Source organism: Podarcis filfolensis (genome assembly GCF_964270895.1).
Source record: "Podarcis filfolensis genome assembly, chromosome: 4".
Classification (NCBI taxonomy): domain Eukaryota; kingdom Metazoa; phylum Chordata; class Lepidosauria; order Squamata; family Lacertidae; genus Podarcis; species Podarcis filfolensis.
In genome coordinates, this window is record NC_139607.1 from 75,720,233 (window position 1) to 75,737,668 (window position 17,436).

Sequence of the window (17,436 nt, forward strand, 5' to 3'; positions counted from 1 at the left end):
CTCTCACACTGTAATAGCCCCGAGAGCTGTGCAATTTATATCTCTTATGTTTTGCAACACACAGCGAAAGTTGCAAAACAGGGCAGCCAATATAATGTGGAGGGTAGAACACTTTCCCTCTGGGGAGGGGAAATGGCTTTTAAGGGCATTTTGCATCTGAGGCTTTTTAGATAAGAAGGAAAAAAAACCAAGTATGTGGCATGAATGTGATATAAAATTTTGTATGAGGTGCAGAAGGTGGATAGGGAGAGATCAGCCTTTGCTCCTATCCAGCAGAGCTCTTCCGTCCACTTTGACACTGTGCTGCTGCTTTTGTATTAAATATTATTTTCTTCTCAGATTTTAATCTCTTCCCTGCTCTTTAGAGAACGAGAGGGAAGGATTCGCTTGAAGAGGAGTCAGTTCTGAGAGAGAGAGAGAGAGAGAGAGAGAGAGAGAGAGAGAGAGAGAGAGAGAGAGAGAGAGAGAAACTCCGTCTGACAGGCGCCGATTCCTTCTCCATAGACTACAGCAAGGCAGGAGCCCTAGTGCACTCCGATTCCCAGCATGCAACGCTAACCCCACCGAGAGGGCCTAGGCGTCACGTTGCATCTCGGGAGCTGTAGTCCTAGAAACCCTTGTTATGCAAAAAAACACGGGGATGAAGCGAGGAGGTGGGCGGGTCCCGACGACAGCCCTCTGGACGGAAGTGCTGCACACGCGCGTTCTCTCAGGCGTGCAGGTGAGCAGCCCCATCTCTCGCCCTCGGCGGCGGCGGCACCTGTTCGCTCGTCAGGCTTCTCTGAGAAGCGGGGTGGATTGGCGGGGGGGGGGAGGGAACGGGGCTTCGTGTGAACCGTCAAGAGGTGGCGGGTTGGGGCCGGGAACCCAAGCAGGCCGGGGGCTGGGGAAGAAGTCAAGACATATAAAGTTGCCGTTTGTCCCGTAAGTGAGTTAAGCGACTCTCCAAAGTCTCCTCGACTGCAGCCTTTAAAATAATAATTAAAAAATACTTGTATAAACAAGCAAACGGGCAGATAGGGGTGAGGGACGGTCGCCTACTACCGGCACCGAAAGCTAAGTCGAGGGGTTTTCGCTTCGCTCTCGGTCTCCACACACAAACACGGAGTAGCTTTTCCTAACTCGGGTCTTGCTGGGTGTGAAACATTTCAGGGCGCGGGATTCAGCCCTGGATTTGGGCTGTGGGGCGAATTGTAAGGCGATGATGGGACTCTGCGCTTCAACTTTTGAGGGGTGGGTTTTTGGGGGGTTGGGATGGGGGTTAAGTTAAACTTAACCCGCCTCTGCCAGCGCTGCTGTGTCCCCTTCTCAATCCTCCTCTTCCACCCTCACCCCCCGCGGTTGTTTTCTCCTCAGAGGAAAAATGCGAAACGTCACAGTTCTGGTTGGCAATAATAATGATAATAAAGGAGTCCAAACTGTCATACGCTGACTTAATCCCTCTCAGACACACATTGTGGGGATAACAGGATGTGTTACTGGCCTTTGTACGCGATTTTTAAAAATGGCATAGCCAGGATTTTTGCTAGTGGGGGCTGACTTTTGTAAGGGGGGGGACCTTCAGATTTGTATTGATTTTGATTGATTTGGCTATGCCCATGTTTGTGAGAAATAAATTAATAAGGGGTTCCCCCACTACCACACACACACGTAGAAGAAGATCCGAGTTGCAAAAGCCCTGTGAGGGGTTCGCTATTTAAAAGCAGCTTTAGTCACTTTTTGAGGACTCACAAAGCAGTGTATGAACAGGGTCAAGGCAGGCTGTCATGATGAAATAGCCACCATAGCAAGCATACAGGTTAGAAGAAAATCTTTCCTGCCCCACCGGCTAGAGGATTGCTGATTCACTGCTATGGTAAAATCCCGAGGTTCTCAGTTGTGTTCAATAGGAAGCTCTCACTCAGTTTTACCCGGGCCTAATGGAAGATCCAAAAATGGCTTCCAGTGTGAATGCGCAAGCTCCCTGTTTTGCACAATACTGTAGATCATTGGTAGGCAAACTAAGGCCTGGGGGCTGGATCTGGCCCAATCGCCTTCTAAATCCGGCCCGTGGACGGTCCGGGAATCAGCATGTTTTTACATGAGTAGAATGTGTCCTTTTATTTAAAATGCATCTCTGGGTGATTTGTGGGGCCTGCCTGGTGTTTTTACATGAGTAGAATGTTTGCTTTTATTTCAAATGCATCTCTGGGTTATTTGTGGGACATAGGAATTCATTCATATTCCCCCCCCCAAAAAAAAAATAGTCCGGCCCCCCACAAGGTCTGAGGGATGGTGGACCGGCCCCCTGCTGGAAAGGTTTGCTGACCCCTGCTGTAGATTGATTGCTGGCCTCTCCTCATATTTCTCTATTTTGCCTTCCGTTGGCACAGTTCAGGGGCTTGCTTGACCCTCTTCTGAAGCTTCCCCCCCCCCCCAAGGCACCACATTATGGCGGGACTGCTAAGGACACTTAGAAGCGCCACTTCTGAGAGAAAAATATGCTCAAGACTGCTCTGTGTGGGTAGAGGTAGAGGTGGGAAGCCAACTTCTTACCCCTTGTGATTTTCTCCTATCTCTCCGCCCCCCCCCCCCCGCCCTCCCCACTTTACATTTTCTATCAGTAGAAAGTTTATTCCATTCTGTTGTAGAGTGTAGGCCAGGGGTCAGCAAACTTTTTCAACAGGGGGCTGGCTCACTCAGACCTTCTGGGGGGCTGGACCATATTTTGAAGGAAAAAAAATATGAACGAATTCCTATGAAAAGGGTGAGATGACAGGGCTCTTTTACCTCCTTTTAAGATGTCCCCACCAATCCTGCTGGTTCTCAGCGGTTGTGAAAAGTCTCTGCATATGGTTGAAAGTCTTTGTGTCGATCTATCTGATTTCCTCCCCACCCCCATGTTCCATGACTGACTCCTGATATTAAAAACAGTATCTGGGGTTCAGGCATGAGATATTCTAATAGTGTGCTATACTGTTCTATAAGATCAACTGAGTATTTCCCCTGTGCTTCAAGGACACTGCGTTCTGGATTTTGAAAACCCTGAGAGTCAAAGACCATTTGTTGTTGTTTTTTTTAAAGATATTTATTAGGGTTTTACAAAAAACAGAGATTTACAGAATAAAAAGAAAACAAAGAAAAAGAAAAATACAAAAAATACAAAGATACATAGAGGAGAAAAAAAGAAAATACAAAATACAAAAAGCAAATCCATTTTTGATATCTTTAAGCTCATTTGCTTGTTTCCTTGACCTCCTCACACCTCCCCTTTTTGTATTCCCATTTACATAATCAATTCAGCAAATCCTTACCCTCTTTCATTTATCTTAACTCTATATCATAACATATTATAACTCTATATTTTCATCCATTTATCAATTCATTTTTGCATATTCTTATTAACTTTTGTTGCTGAATACCACTTATTGCCAATCCAAACATAATTTTAACATTCATTAATTTTACAATTTTTCTGAAGATAGTCTTAAATTTTTTCCAGTCTTCCTCCACCAGAGTCAAAGACCATTTGAAAGAACAGTCATTCTCGTTTCAGTGACTAGGACATGTTTGAGTGCCAGATCAAATTACATTCAACTTTCCCTGTCTGGTTGAAAGAACACCTGTTCTCAGATGAATAGAGAGAGTCAACCAGCTAGCAGTGAACCACACTGAAACTCTTGCACTACTGGGATTATATTCAAGTAGTTCAAAACACCCAGCTGCCATAATAATTCATATAACAGCAAGAAAAGCCATAAAGTACAATTACTTAGCCAATAAAAATGACAGTATGTGAGAACAGCAATGAGAAAATATATTATTAATAATTCTTTTTTTCTTCTAGATGAGGACAACAGTTTACTTAAAACACATTTTGTAATGGTTTTATGTAGAGCAATCTATTTTACTGGGTTAGAAAATGATAATTTCTGTGAACACTCATGCAAGGTGTGCTCAGTGTTTTCATTGTTGGTGCAAGTTTATCTTGATACCCAAATATGCTGCCAGTCCTTAATATTGTGAGTATGCAATGCGGTTTCTTCCCAAGTAATGTATTTTGTTTGTTTGTTTACTACAACATTTGTAATTTATATTTTCAAGTTTTATTTGCCTATGTCCCAGGTGGCAAAAATTAAGATGCCTGTGTTTTAAGTAGCATAGGGTGCTGCAGTCTGCCTCTCATTCACTTGCTAGTACTGTACAGTATTGGTTATATTTGCTTGTACAAAAGTAAGGGTCCAGTCGTATACTGCATTTACGTGCACTTTGCAAAATGGGCTGTTCTTCTGAATAAGAATACATAGCAATGCTTTGTAAAATTAAGAAAAATGCCAAATAAGTATAATATTATGCTAATTAAGTGTTAAATTATGTATTTTGTATTGTTAAAGCAGCAAAACAACTTTAGGTTTGATAAATAATTAAGTAAGTATTGAATATATTTGAATTTCTCACTGAATTGGAAGCCTGGACTTGACAGTTTCTAAAATTTTAAATCTAGGCAAACACACTGACTGACTTATGCTTAGCTGCCAAAGAATGCTGAGTCTCAGTTAGAAAAGAGAAACATAAAACTTAGAGTTGGGAGGAGAAATAGTTTATTCTGATTCCTGAAAGAGGGCCTGGCCAACTGACTGGAACCCTGAATAGGAGTACTCTACATTGCAATATTGCTTTAGATCCTATTGTATTATATGTAATAATTATGCTTGGGTTAGTTTCAGTAATGGAAAGAAAATGTATTGGCTAAAAACCCAGAATTTAATCTGAAGTGTGGAGATCGGGATCTGCACCAAAACGTAATTTTAAATACCAGCATTTTGAAACTGTTCCACTCCACAGTGGCAAGTGGGAAACAGGTGATTATAGATTGCCCGCAATAAATGCTCATACATTTATATAAATTAAATACGTAAATGAATTGAAAGTCACAGCCCTCCCACTTTGCTTCTGCTGTCAGCCCTTTTATCAGTTTCATCAAGCTGCCTTTCATTCACTTGCTAGTCCAGTATTGGTTATATTTGCTTGTACAAGCTGAACTGGTGGCTGTTCTCTAAGCTTCTGGCAGAGGGCTTTCATAGTCATGTTACCTGAGCTGCTTTTGACCGGAGACACCAGATGAACCTGGGACCACCTAACACGGAAGAGGTCAAACAATTGTTAGTTTTAAAACAGTATTCCTAGTTATAGTTTATATGCCATTATATCCAGTTAGAAGTCAAATGCATTGTTAGCACCTTTTCATTGCTTTTCTCATTTTAATTGCAGATTGAATAATAGAAGAATGGATAAAGATGCATAGAAGATGTTTAAAATCTAAGATGTTTGATCTGCAATAATAATATAGGTTGCATTATATCCTGTGAGAACTTTGGGCATTTTCCAAAGATGCTAGCTCCCTTATTCAGCTGCCCATCGAGAACATTGCACTGTACCCATGAAGTTAAAATGTCGGTGTGTCTTGAAGAATTAAGTGTTTAGCCTAAGTATGGCTTTTGGAAAGAAAATGTCCCTTTCTCGAGTAGAAAATCCCTGCTTTCTGCTTTTTTTGATAATCTTTCAAGCAATATTCATCTTGATCCTGTACCGAGGCAGCAATTCAACTGTATATCGGACTTCTTTTCCGCTACCTCGCCCATTGGACTATTCAAAAACAGAGGATGTCTATACAAATCTCAGTTTGTTCACTCCTGCTCCTGATAAGGCAAATATGCGGTACTGCACTGAGTCACCAATATTGGGTATGTATTGTTGCAGGTTGATGTTGGTAATGCATCCTAATGATTTGAGTTGCACATGAAAGCTGTATTTGGCTGTGATCCTAACTCGCACTTAGGAGCAGCAGGGCTGCATGAAGTAGTGGAGCCACCATCTCTTCCATTTCCTGGTTGTACTGCTCAGGAATAAGGAAGGGGACACACACAGTAAAATTTCCAGTTTTCACTGTGCCAGCTCCTGGCTGGTGTTGCAGAGGGGCCTGGATCAGGCCCATTGGTAGTAGCTGGACTGACTAAGACTCCATAAGAACCTCAGCTGGGTGCAGTGGGATCCACCTTGTTCACAGAGCACACCCCACACTGCCAGGACTGGGTAGAGGGAAACCTGCTGCATTCTATCTCTCCAGTTAAGCTGATTGGGCTTTAGGATTGCTTTACCTGTATGTGGGATAGTTATTATACTGGGACCGATGTGTGAAAGCATCTTTCGTAGTAGCATTAATTTCAAATATTATCTCATTCTTTTAGAATATAGAATTTTGATGGGAAATTACACCTGTTGGCTTGTATTTTCTAGTGCTGGAATTGCAGGATATCCATTAAACAATGTATGTGCTTCCTTTTTTGAGTCAACAAACAGCATCATAAAAACCTGTAGCTATATCAACTACTTTTGTTTCTGTCCTTGACTGGCTGGGCATTGTCTTTGTTATGTGTTTGATAAATGGTTGGTTTGTTGTGCTAAGAGAACCTTGGCTACTACAGGAAACATTGATTTGATATTGGATGACCTTCCAGTGGACCCATGTGTTTGAGCTGTTTGACCGTGGAACAGTCTCCCTCTGGAGGCTGCAGACTCTCCTTCTTTGGAGGATTTTAAGGGGAGGTTGGATGGTCATCTGCCATGGATTCTTTAGCTGAGATTCCTGCATTGCAGGGGGTTGGACTAGATGACCCTTGGGTCCCTTCCAACTCTACGATTGTATGATAATACAATTTGATATGCTAATTAGGTAATAAATTATACATTTTGTGTTGTTAAATCAGTAAAAGAAGTTTCGACTTTATCAGAAAGGTAGTACTGTACTGTGTGTATTTACTGCCCTCCCTCAATTATGCATTACTAATGAAAGTAAGGCAGTTTACTTCAGGAGTGATTTCAGTTTTATATCCTCAAAATGCAGGCACAAAAGCAGACAAATTTATTTTCAGGCATTCCAGACTATGCCTGGGGGACAGGTTTAGCAACTGTTCCCTTCTTTCAGGTGATGTCATAGCTGCATGCTACAGGGGCAGTCAATGATCTGACTTTCTGCATAACTTGGGTTTTGATGAGATGTGATTTTGGTTTCCCAGGTCTTCCAAATATTCATACTCACACATCTGCCATACAACAGCCGGTACACAACTTTGGCTTTGTATTGCTTTGCTATTAAAACTACCTCATGAGCAAAGCTCCATTGGTGTACTATATCTTAATCTGATCTGACAAAGGTTGCCCGACACTTGGACTTTTTATACATAAGGCATTTGAGACTCAGTCCACATTAGTCTGACAAGAGATTTTGATTGTCCTTTTAACTTTTTGCCTTTGTTGTTGAAATTTAAGAAACCCTATGTTAATTTGGCTGGTGATCTTGCTTTTGTATTTTGGGTTGTAGGATTGTGTTCTTTTTGCATTACTTTCCTATATTAATCCTCCATTGGAAGCAGTTGCTTTTGCTATAAGTAGTTATCCTTTTTAACAATTGCTGTTCATCTTAAGATGTTTTTTAGTGTGCTAGATATTAGCATCCAGTACCTCTTATCTTGCATGCTGCTATTTTAAAAACTTAATCTTTTTCAGTAACTACTTCTGAATAACTGCCTGACTCCGGATTTGCGCTTGCATTATCTGCTCCAATGACTGTTTTTCTTACTGCTGTACTGGTTTTGACATAAGGCCAAACCATAGTTTAGCACAGGGGTAGGGAACTGGCTCTTGTGCTTGCGTTGTCTATTACAATGCCTGTTTTTCTTACTGCTGGACTGGTTTGACATAATGCTCACCATAGTCTAGCACAGGAGTAGGGAACAGGATCTGGCTGACAGGCCGATTCCTTGTTTTCCCACCCAACTCTGGCAGGCTTCTCAGCTTTCCATCACCCAACATCACTATGATTTCAGTTGACCAATTCGTTCTTTGCAGCAAAGTCATCACCCTTGGCTTGTGTTTTTTCCACATGACGGCGAGTTCAGAATTGTTTATTACTGTTTTGGAATAACCTCCAGCTTGCTGTGTCATCCAAACCCAAATTGTGTTTAATCTTAACTATGGTTAGCAAAAGCATGCTGACTTGGACTCAAACTCCCATCAGTCCCGGTCCTCCCATCAGATATGACCTGAGTTGTGGTTCAGCAACATCTGGAGGACTATAAGTTCCCCATTTCTTCTCTCTTCTCATTACATTCCGATCAAGCCAATATTATAAGGTGGGGAGTGAAATGAGAGGGAGTTGTGATGGTACTATATCCTAGGCAGCATTCATTTGGTTTTGATAAAGCTTGTGTAAATCATTCTGTGCAGCAGTGGCAATATCAGCAAATAGGAGACAGACAAAGTATAGTTGCCATTCTGTGACTCCTGATGGGGAAGCAATAGATTTGCAGTAATGAAATTCACACACTTTAAAAAGTGACACTGTCAATCTTTCAGCCCTTGTCTAGGAAAAAAAAGTAATAGCTGACTCAATCCAAATAGTGTAGTCATGTTGTGGAAGAGATGGTGTTCTTTGCTTTTGTATGCAGTAAATGTCTAGGGTCCTCATTAGTAGTGAGAAGAAATAACTTCATTTCCATATTCTTGAAGGGTAAGGTTTGTAGTAGGCTGTGCTTCTTTTTGAGAAGATGAGTGTACCCATGATTGAATCATCAGTATAATCTGCTTAGTTACCAATGAAGTCTTCTGCACCAACCATGGCCATAACCAGTTCTGGATTGTAGTGTGGTGCAGGCTATTCCTTTGCACAGGACGCTGACCTGAGGGGGCACAAAATAATAACAATGGTAATAAAACCTATATTTATACAGGCACCTACTGAGAAGATCCATTTTAAAAGCAACAGCACTAAAAGGAATTATTGTGAAGATAAGGAATATTTTTTTTGGGGGGGGGGTTGTATGTGCCAAGTTCTGTCCTTGCCCAGGGCACCATATTACCAAAGTCCTCCCCTGCCATTACTATTACTGAGAACTGTAATTGCCTTTTCCTCTTGAATCAGTGTAATTTTCAGAGCAGATCTGATCCCTCCTAGTTTAGAGAGTTTGTTGGAAGCTGCCCAGAGTGGCTGGGGCAACCCACTCAGATGGGCATGGGATTATTATTAATATTGTTATTATTTGGTATGTTAACTTTAATTTTATATTCCTTAAGTAAGTGTGGTTTGACTTCCTATGCTCTCCTCCTACCCTTTTCCTTCCCATGAAGCCAACTGAATATCTTGAACCTTTTAATCCTCCTTGTTCTGCATAACTTATTCTTATTTTCCAGACCATTCTAATTACAGTGGTACCTCGGGTTACATACGCTTCAGGTTACATACGCTTCAGGTTACAGACTCTGCTAACCCAGAAATAGTGCTTCAGGTTAAGAACTTTGCTTCAGGATGAGAACAGAAATCGTGCTCCGGTGGCGCAGTGGCAGCAGGAGGCCCCATTAGCTAAAGTGGTGCTTCAGGTTAAGAACAGTTTCAGGTTAAGAACAGACCTCCGGAACGAATTAAGTATTTAACCTGAGGTACCACTGTATGTGATTTATTCAGCTGTTAAAAGAGATCAACAAACAGTGTGGCCAGGTGTTACTCGCAGTGATTGTCCCAGTGTTGTCTGTCTCCTGTGGATGCATGAAGGAAGTCACACAGTACAGTGGAACCTTGGGTTAAGAACTTAATTCGTTCTGGAGGTCCGTTCTTAACCTGAAACTGTTCTTAACCTAAGGTACCACTTTAGCTATTGGGGCCTCCCGCTACCGTCGCCACGCGATTTCTGTTCTCATCCTGAAGCAACGTTCTTAACCCACGGTACTATTTCTGGGTTAGCAGAGTCTGTAACCTGAAGTGTCTGTAACCCGAGGTACCACTGTATGCTCTTCTTGTTTTCCATTTCTTCCTTGTACAGGTGCAATCATTGGATCTGCTTGAGTTAAAGGAACCAACATTTGTTCTATACAGGATTAGAGTATGGGGATACTCTTCTGCAGTAAATCCATTCCTCCTTCACTCTAAACCAGCTTATATATGCAATTTAGTTGTAGTGTCCTTGCTGTGCTGGTGCAATGTCATATTCAACTGCGTGCTGGCATAGCAATTGGTGTTCCCTTGGCATAAGAAGGATCAGTCCCTCAGAATAGTAAATAGAGTTGGTCAATGTATAGCTTTATACCCGCCTCTGGTTTCAAGGCTGCTATTGATTGTGAAAATGGAACACTTTTAATTTAAAAATGTTAATTGAAGCGCTATGACCCCACTGACCCAAGGAAGCTGCATTGTATACTTAATAGCTCTTGCTGTTTAAAGGCAAATTAAGTACTGATTCCACAATTAAATATATTTTCTGTGAAGTACTTATATAAAAACATGCTGGAATTTAAAAATTACCTAGAGTTTGTAAGAAAGCAGTTGACTAGCTTCTTATTGCACGGGATTGGGTGATTTGTGCCTGTCCCTAATTGATTTTGCGTTCTAACATAATGGCCTTGTTTGGATGAGCCTTGGGATCATGCACTCATCCTTGCACAAGTGCAAAGAAGCATTCATTTTAAACTAGCAGCAGCTTGCTGGGGGCATCTAAGCTCAGGCAAGCTGCAAATCAAATTGCACTCTTATGAAGCTGGCTTGCTTTAGTTTAGTTTAGCCATAGTTTAGGGTTTGGACGGAATGCTAAACCAGTTAATCTTAAATGGAAGTAGAAGCCTCTAATCTCCTCTGCATCCTTATCAGAGGAGAGGGGAAATGCACAGGCCTGAGGCTTGGAAAGGCTTGCTCTCCTAATGCTAATTAGTGGTTTAGTCAGTTATGTCTGAGCTCATCCAGAGCCTCCCACACTCATTCTTGTAGAAGAAAAATGTTTAAATCAGCACCTGTGCTCTACCAACCATCCTCGTAGGAGACTTTATCTCCATGAATAACTTATTCTGAAACTCACCCACTTAACCCTTCTTCTCATACAGTTGGACCCTTAGCCGTCACATTTGACACACTACCCAGTGAAGAAATGATCATCAGCAAAAACCCGTATGTCCAGTCAGGTGGTCACTACAGCCCTCCCCACTGTGTGGCTCGCTACAAAACTGCTGTCATTGTGCCACACAAGAATCACGAGAAACACTTGCAGCACTTCCTCTATTATCTCCATCCCTTCCTTCAGCGTCAGCAGATTAACTACTGTATCTACTTGATTCATCAGGTAAGCCAAACCAAAGGCACACTGCAAGTCTCTTTAACATGTTTTTTTTTAATAAAATGAGCTAACGCAAAGGTTGTCAGATAAGTACAGAATATGGGAGTGTGCCTGCAGTTTCGATATACGGCTGTCTATAAAGTGCTCCTCATAAAATCAAAATCTGCTTTACGTAGAATCTTCTGTGGAGAAAAAAGTTGAAATGTCAAGGATGCTGCTGCTTTCTAAATTGCAAGTGGTTAATCTTCTAATCAGCCATGCTGCTTTTATGCCAGATGGAGTACATGCTATGAGTGCTGCTTAGTCCAAACTCTTCCTATGGATGTTTCTATGAAAATAATGTGATCTGCTGGGGATTTTAAAAAATAAAAAATAAAATCACATGTAAAGATCAGAAACAAAAGGGAAGTACTGAAGAGAAGGCCATTTGTGGAGGGGTTAATTAGTTGTTTTTCATTTCTAGGTGTGAATGTGTACAATTGATATCAGGCTTGATATCAGGCTTGTATGTTACAAATTTTGTAGTCATCACACTCATTATTAACCATGTAAACACTTTACAGCTGTTAACATATTCCAGTTCTGAAATGTTGGCAATCTTAGTCCAGTGATTATTAGCTCCATTTTGCTTCTTCCATTTCCTCAGATCCTCATTCTCCACTTACCTTTCTTCATGTTCTTCTTTACTTAATAGCTATTCTTCACCCTTATTTTAGCCTCCTTATCTCTCATCCCATAGTCTAGCTGCTTGTGTGAGGTGGCGATCCCTTCCTAACCACTAATTTTGTCTTTCCTCACAGTTGCTGTACTGCAAACTAGTTTCTTCAACAACTGATTGATATGCCAAGCATGCCGAATATCTCAGTGTCACAAAAGCAACACAATATATTATGAGCACCCTCTAACTAATTCATCATTGTGTTCTAAGGCTGATTTTCGTTTTCTCTTTTCAGGCTGGAAGTGGCCCATTTAACCGAGCAAAGCTTCTTAACGTTGGAGTCCGCGAGGCCATGAAAGACGATGACTGGGACTGCCTGCTTCTGCATGATGTGGATCTCATTCCAGAGAATGATTATAATGTTTATGCCTGTGATGATTATTTCCCCAAACAACTGTCCACTGCTATTGACAAGTTATACTACAGGTAATAAATATCCTAAGGAAAAGGTATACTAGGTCCATAAACCATAATATTACCATTGGCTGGGGGCGGGCAGGAGAGAGGAGAAGAAATGTAACACAAGTAGTACAAAAATGCAAATAGTACAAATGAAAATGAATTTATTAAATAATGATTGTTTAAAAAATATAAGGGTTAACACTGGGCCAAGTGCTTTGCAGTCAACCAGCAGTTTTGCAGGTTCTGGCAATTTCATTTTTTATGAAGCAATTGGATAGAATACGTCTACTCCTTTTCCCCTTCTAACATTGTGTGCATATGGATTAGGGTATGGAGCATAAAACCACACAGGTGTTCTCCTGCATGCGCTTCTTTTGTATGACACTTTGAACTGCAATCTTACTTGGGATTGTAAGTCCCATTGAATTTATTTGCAATTTATTTTTATTTGCAAATACAACAAACCTTTAGAAAAAATGTGGCGGTGAAAAGCATACAATCAACAATAAAATGTTCTTCATAAAACAAGTAGAAAATACATTTGATAAGCCTAATACATCAACACAGCACCCTTCAGGAATGCCGATGTGTTTTAAGCAGGTGTGTAAGTGCCAATACTGCAAGTGCCTTCCTGGTGTTCATTGGAAGCACATTCCAAAGTGCTTTGTTTCTGTTGCAAGGAAAAACTGTTTTCTGGTATTTTCTTACTTCTAAGCATGCTTAAATCATGGCCTTAACATTGAGATGTAAGAGAGAAGAAACTTGGAAGGTATGTTTTTAAGCATACTGAAGTCTTGAACTTTTTCCAGAACTAATACTCCCTGTATTCACAACACTTCTGGTAGAGCATCAGGAGCACTAAACTTGCATGAATGTGAAAGTCATTGTGTCCTGATGCTCTGTGTAGGACCAAAGAAAAATAAAGTATTCTAGTTTGTTGTGCCAGACGCATGTACTCTTTGCTTTCCACAGTGCAGTGCAATATTTGTTTTTCTTGGTAAACTGATCTAGGTTTATTTTTCTTTGTAGTTTCCCATACTGGTCCTTTTTTGGTGGTGTAATTGCTTTGACCCCAGAGCATTACATGAAGATAAATGGGTTTCCAAATACCTTCTGGGACAAAGATGGTGAAGATGATGACATTGCTGAAAGGTACTGTTGAGGAACAGGCGTTGAAAAAGGTTGTGATAAATTCAAACATAACAACAGTTAAGTTGTGCCTGCTTAAAAGAATGATGTGAGAGCTCTCCATCGCTCAATAGGACCTCTGTTCAGAAAGTGGTTGGTAATTACTTCATTTGATAGGTTGGATTTAAAGGTGCCCTTTTGCGTGTGGAATGTGTTTTCCATTCAAAGAAGCACTGTTTTGCACCTTTAGTTAGAAAAGTGTGAGAAAAGTTGGCTGAAATGGCAGAACATTCGAAAACCGTCCTCTGAAGGCTGCTATTCCAAGGACAGGGCTCTACGGTGCAAGAATCTATAAACAAACCTGAAGCTGCACTGCAGGGAACAGAAATTTTCACTCTGTTGTTTGTTTGTTTTTAAATTCAAACTCCTTGTACCATGTGGCAAGCTGCTTAGGAATTTCCAAAGCAGTTTATGATAAAGGGTAAGAAGATTGCTGTCTGAGATAAAAGGGCACCCATACAAACCTTTGCAGACAGTTAAAAAGACTTTAGATTGGGATGTGTACAGGGGGCTGCAAGGTGACAAGGTGGTTTCTTACTGGTCGTTGAATTAAATGACAGCCAGTTGCTAGTTTGGGCAAAGATCAGCCCTATCAAACATGAATGTGGCAAAGTCTTGTGAAATTTCTGTTCATCTTTCCCGGGCGTTTTTCTGCTCCCAAACACGGTTGACAGAATATAAAAATGTAAATGGAACACTTTGTTCTAACCGCTGTTCAAAGTAAAGGTGACTAACCTGTGGGCGGTATCCAGGCCTCCCCGCCCCATGTTTTGTGCCCCTCAAGATGTCCCCAAATTTGTTGATTTTTGTTGAAAGGCAAAATTAACCCCCCATTTTTCTAGTTGTTAAAAATCTGTTAACATTGACTAACTCTAGTGTGATGCCAAATTGTTTTTGTGCCCTTCATGCTCCCTATTTGTCCATTTTATTGTTATTAATTACCATTCCTGAGGATCTCCTCCTGTGATTCTATGGTGCCTAATTGTGACACCAAAACACCCCCCTTCTCTAATTTCTCCTTTAAAAAATTGTTAATGAATGATAAATAATTTAAAATAGTGCAGAATAGCAGATGGGAAAGTATTTTGGAATGTAGACTTGATAACTGCAGTTCTCACTTTGGCCCAGTGCAGTTGAAGCAGAGAAATCTGACACGGCATCACCAGCCTGACAGGCTTTCATACTGGCCACTGAGGCTGTGAAGCCATTGTCAGCATATGTGGTTGTATTAGGACAATGTTACTCGTATGCCTGCCCCCCTTTCAAAAAAAAGGGAAAACTATTTCCAAGGAACAGCATTGAAGCTCATCAGATTGAACTTCAAAGAATTGGTTTGCTAACCCTAACCCTGATACAGAGCGGAGGCTGGTGCTAAAATCTGTTATTTCGGGTTTTGTGAGCCATTTTTGAGCAGAGGCAGAGCAATGCATCCAAGGTAGGACAAGAAAGAAAACAACTGGCCTGATCTTATATAATTCCACCCACCAAGAGCAAATTATCCAGCCATCTTGTGTCTGTGTCACTGCTAGACAGAAAATAATTGACAATCACGAACCCTTAGAATATGCCAGTCCTAACCATTTCACCTTTGCTGCTGTCTGCCTTGATTTTGCCATTTTTATGGAGAAATGTTCTGAAATGCATGTACTTATGCTTGTAAATTAACGTTTTCACCATCTCTTCACTTCAAAAGGATTGCTATCGCAGGAATGGGAATAGATCGCGTTCCACTTTATGTTGGGCATTACAAAATGATAGACTATGAACAAGCTGCTGAACGTGTACAGAACCTTAAAAGGTGAATACAGATTTTCTTCTTTCCATGACTGGCTTTATGTGCACTACACTTCCCAGCAGACAGGGCTTGTAACACATTGCATCTGCACCAGATCAAACCACACCCTCACCCTTGAGCCAGGATATATATTTAAGTAGTAGAGACTTACAGTCTTTGGCACCTCAAATTCATTGTTTATCAATGCAACTACCAGCAGGATGGAGCAAAATATTTAAATATCTTATTGGTAAACATCTCCCCAACAGCTAGAGTTGAGGCATTCCAGCAGCTCTACTGGAATGCAGATAAATGAAGAGCAGAGGTGCCTATCAGCTACATCATCTGACGCAGAAACTCTTCTCAGCCTTAGCTGTTGTGGCTGCTTTGAGCTGAGAGATACTGTATATGCTCAGAGGCACACCAAGCAGATTACTGGACTGCCCTCGGTTCATAGCACTCAGATAGATTGAAAACTATGCCGCTCTTTGGCTGCACCTGGCCTTTTTGGTATTGAAGGCTCTGCTTGTGAAGGCATTCAGTCTGCCACCAAATTTCCCAAAAGAGCCTCATGTGCTTAATAGCACATTCCTGGGTGAGGCAGCTCCTACTTGGAAGTTTTTCTTTGCAAGAATTTGCCTATCTATTCACGTTTCATAGCACTAGAAAACTTCCTCTTCATCTCTGCTGAAAAACCTAGACCTGTAACATTGGTATCTGATTAGCATTTTTCTCTCTCTACTGTCCCTGCCTCACATAATTCCACCTTTACTTTCCCCTCTAGGCCTGCTGAACTGAACACTAAAAAAACGTGGAGAGATGATGGGATGAATTCTTTGGAATACAAACTCTTGGGAAAGAAGAAGTACCGTTTGTATGTTAACATTACTGTGGATATTGGGGCTGCACCCGTCCTACCACCCGAGGGCAAAAGCAAAGGAAACAAAGCCTGACTCTGGCAGCATTGGACTCTTGCAGTGCTGGAGTTTGCTGGGTACTAAAGGACTGTGCGGTACGCAGACATGAAGATGCATTTTTAAAGCTTCTATTTACAAGTAAAATAATAATAAAGTCACCACGAATGAACACGCGAGTATTAAGTTTGTGTATTTTTGGAAAAGCATGCAGCCATTGTAAAGTGCGATGTCTACTGAACCCTGCACTCTTACTCACCTGCACAGTTCTTGAAGAGCAAGTGTTAGATCTTATAACCAGTTACACTGTGATGTGGATACCTGACATTACTGTATCCTCTTAACCGTATGAATGTAACGTAAATTTATGTGTTTGTTCTATTTTTAGACATCTTTTGCATTATAAATTCTGTTCTCTTGCACCAGTGTTAATGCTTTAAGGTGGCAGTTAAGTATTAAATGTGTTTCAAAGTGTTAATTTTGTAAAAGTTTATTTTTCAATGAATTTAAATAAACTGCACTGAGTATTAGCATTTTGTCTCAGCTGCAATCATTACCTGCTTTTCTGAAGGATCATTTCTCTCCTTAGAGGCTTTGCATTGCTCCAGAGGTTTCTGATGTACAGTACATGGCAAGGGAAAACTATAGCCAATGACTTATTTGCCACCTTCCCATATAAAAGAGCACATGGTCATTTTACAGTAAGGCATGGGTGTTAGGAGCTAACTCCCTAGTTCACATTCCTCCCTAAAACAATTCCATCTTAAACAGAGATAAATGATAGTGTGTGAGAGTGGCCAAGGTTTGCACCCCACGTGCACTTTTGTTGTAAAAATTAAGACACCTTCTTCTAGGTGTATGTAGCTCTGTTGCGCTTGGTCAGGGGTCTGCAACCTTTAAGACAAAAAGAGCCACTTGGACCCGTTTCCGAAGAAAAAAAAAACTGGGAGCCGCAAAACTCGTCATTATAAAAATAACTTTTTTGTCACTTTTTTATTATTTCTTTGTTTGACCCCTCAGAATTACTCCTCATAGAAATAAACGTTAAATTAACAAGTTACCTTTTTTTGTGTGTGTGTTCTTCACTCCCCTTCAAAACAGTGACCAGCGTACATGCCCCCTTTCAATGCGGTGACCAGTGTACATGCCCCTTACAATGTAGCGGGTGGGCGGGCGGGAAGGTGACGTCGGGACAGTGCGTGACTAATGCACGCACCGCCCCCATGCGACGTCACAGCCAGTACAGCGCCCGCCACAGTGGGGAGTGTCGGGGTGCACAATGCGCCTCCTCCCCTCGCTAGTTTC

General features: G+C 41.2%; 1 protein-coding gene across 3 annotated transcripts; it reads left to right on the plus strand.

The window, feature by feature from the left end:
- Positions 1-413: 413 nt before the first annotated feature.
- On the plus strand, positions 414-16,661 carry LOC310760531 (beta-1,4-galactosyltransferase 3-like). Of its 3 annotated transcripts, none has more exons than XM_083609245.1 (7): positions 414-721; positions 5,251-5,723; positions 10,906-11,141; positions 12,089-12,279; positions 13,285-13,407; positions 15,137-15,241; positions 16,002-16,661. In XM_083609245.1, the coding sequence occupies exons 2-7, from the start codon at positions 5,471-5,473 to the stop codon at positions 16,168-16,170; spliced, it is 1,077 nt and encodes a 358-aa protein (XP_083465371.1). In that variant the 5' UTR covers positions 414-721; positions 5,251-5,470; the 3' UTR covers positions 16,171-16,661. The 3 variants fall into 3 exon arrangements, with proteins under 3 accessions (XP_083465371.1, XP_083465372.1, XP_083465370.1); XM_083609246.1 differs by having other exon boundaries at positions 719-793; XM_083609244.1 differs by lacking the exon at positions 414-721 and adding an exon at positions 1,290-1,487.
- The last annotated feature ends 775 nt before the right edge of the window (positions 16,662-17,436 follow it).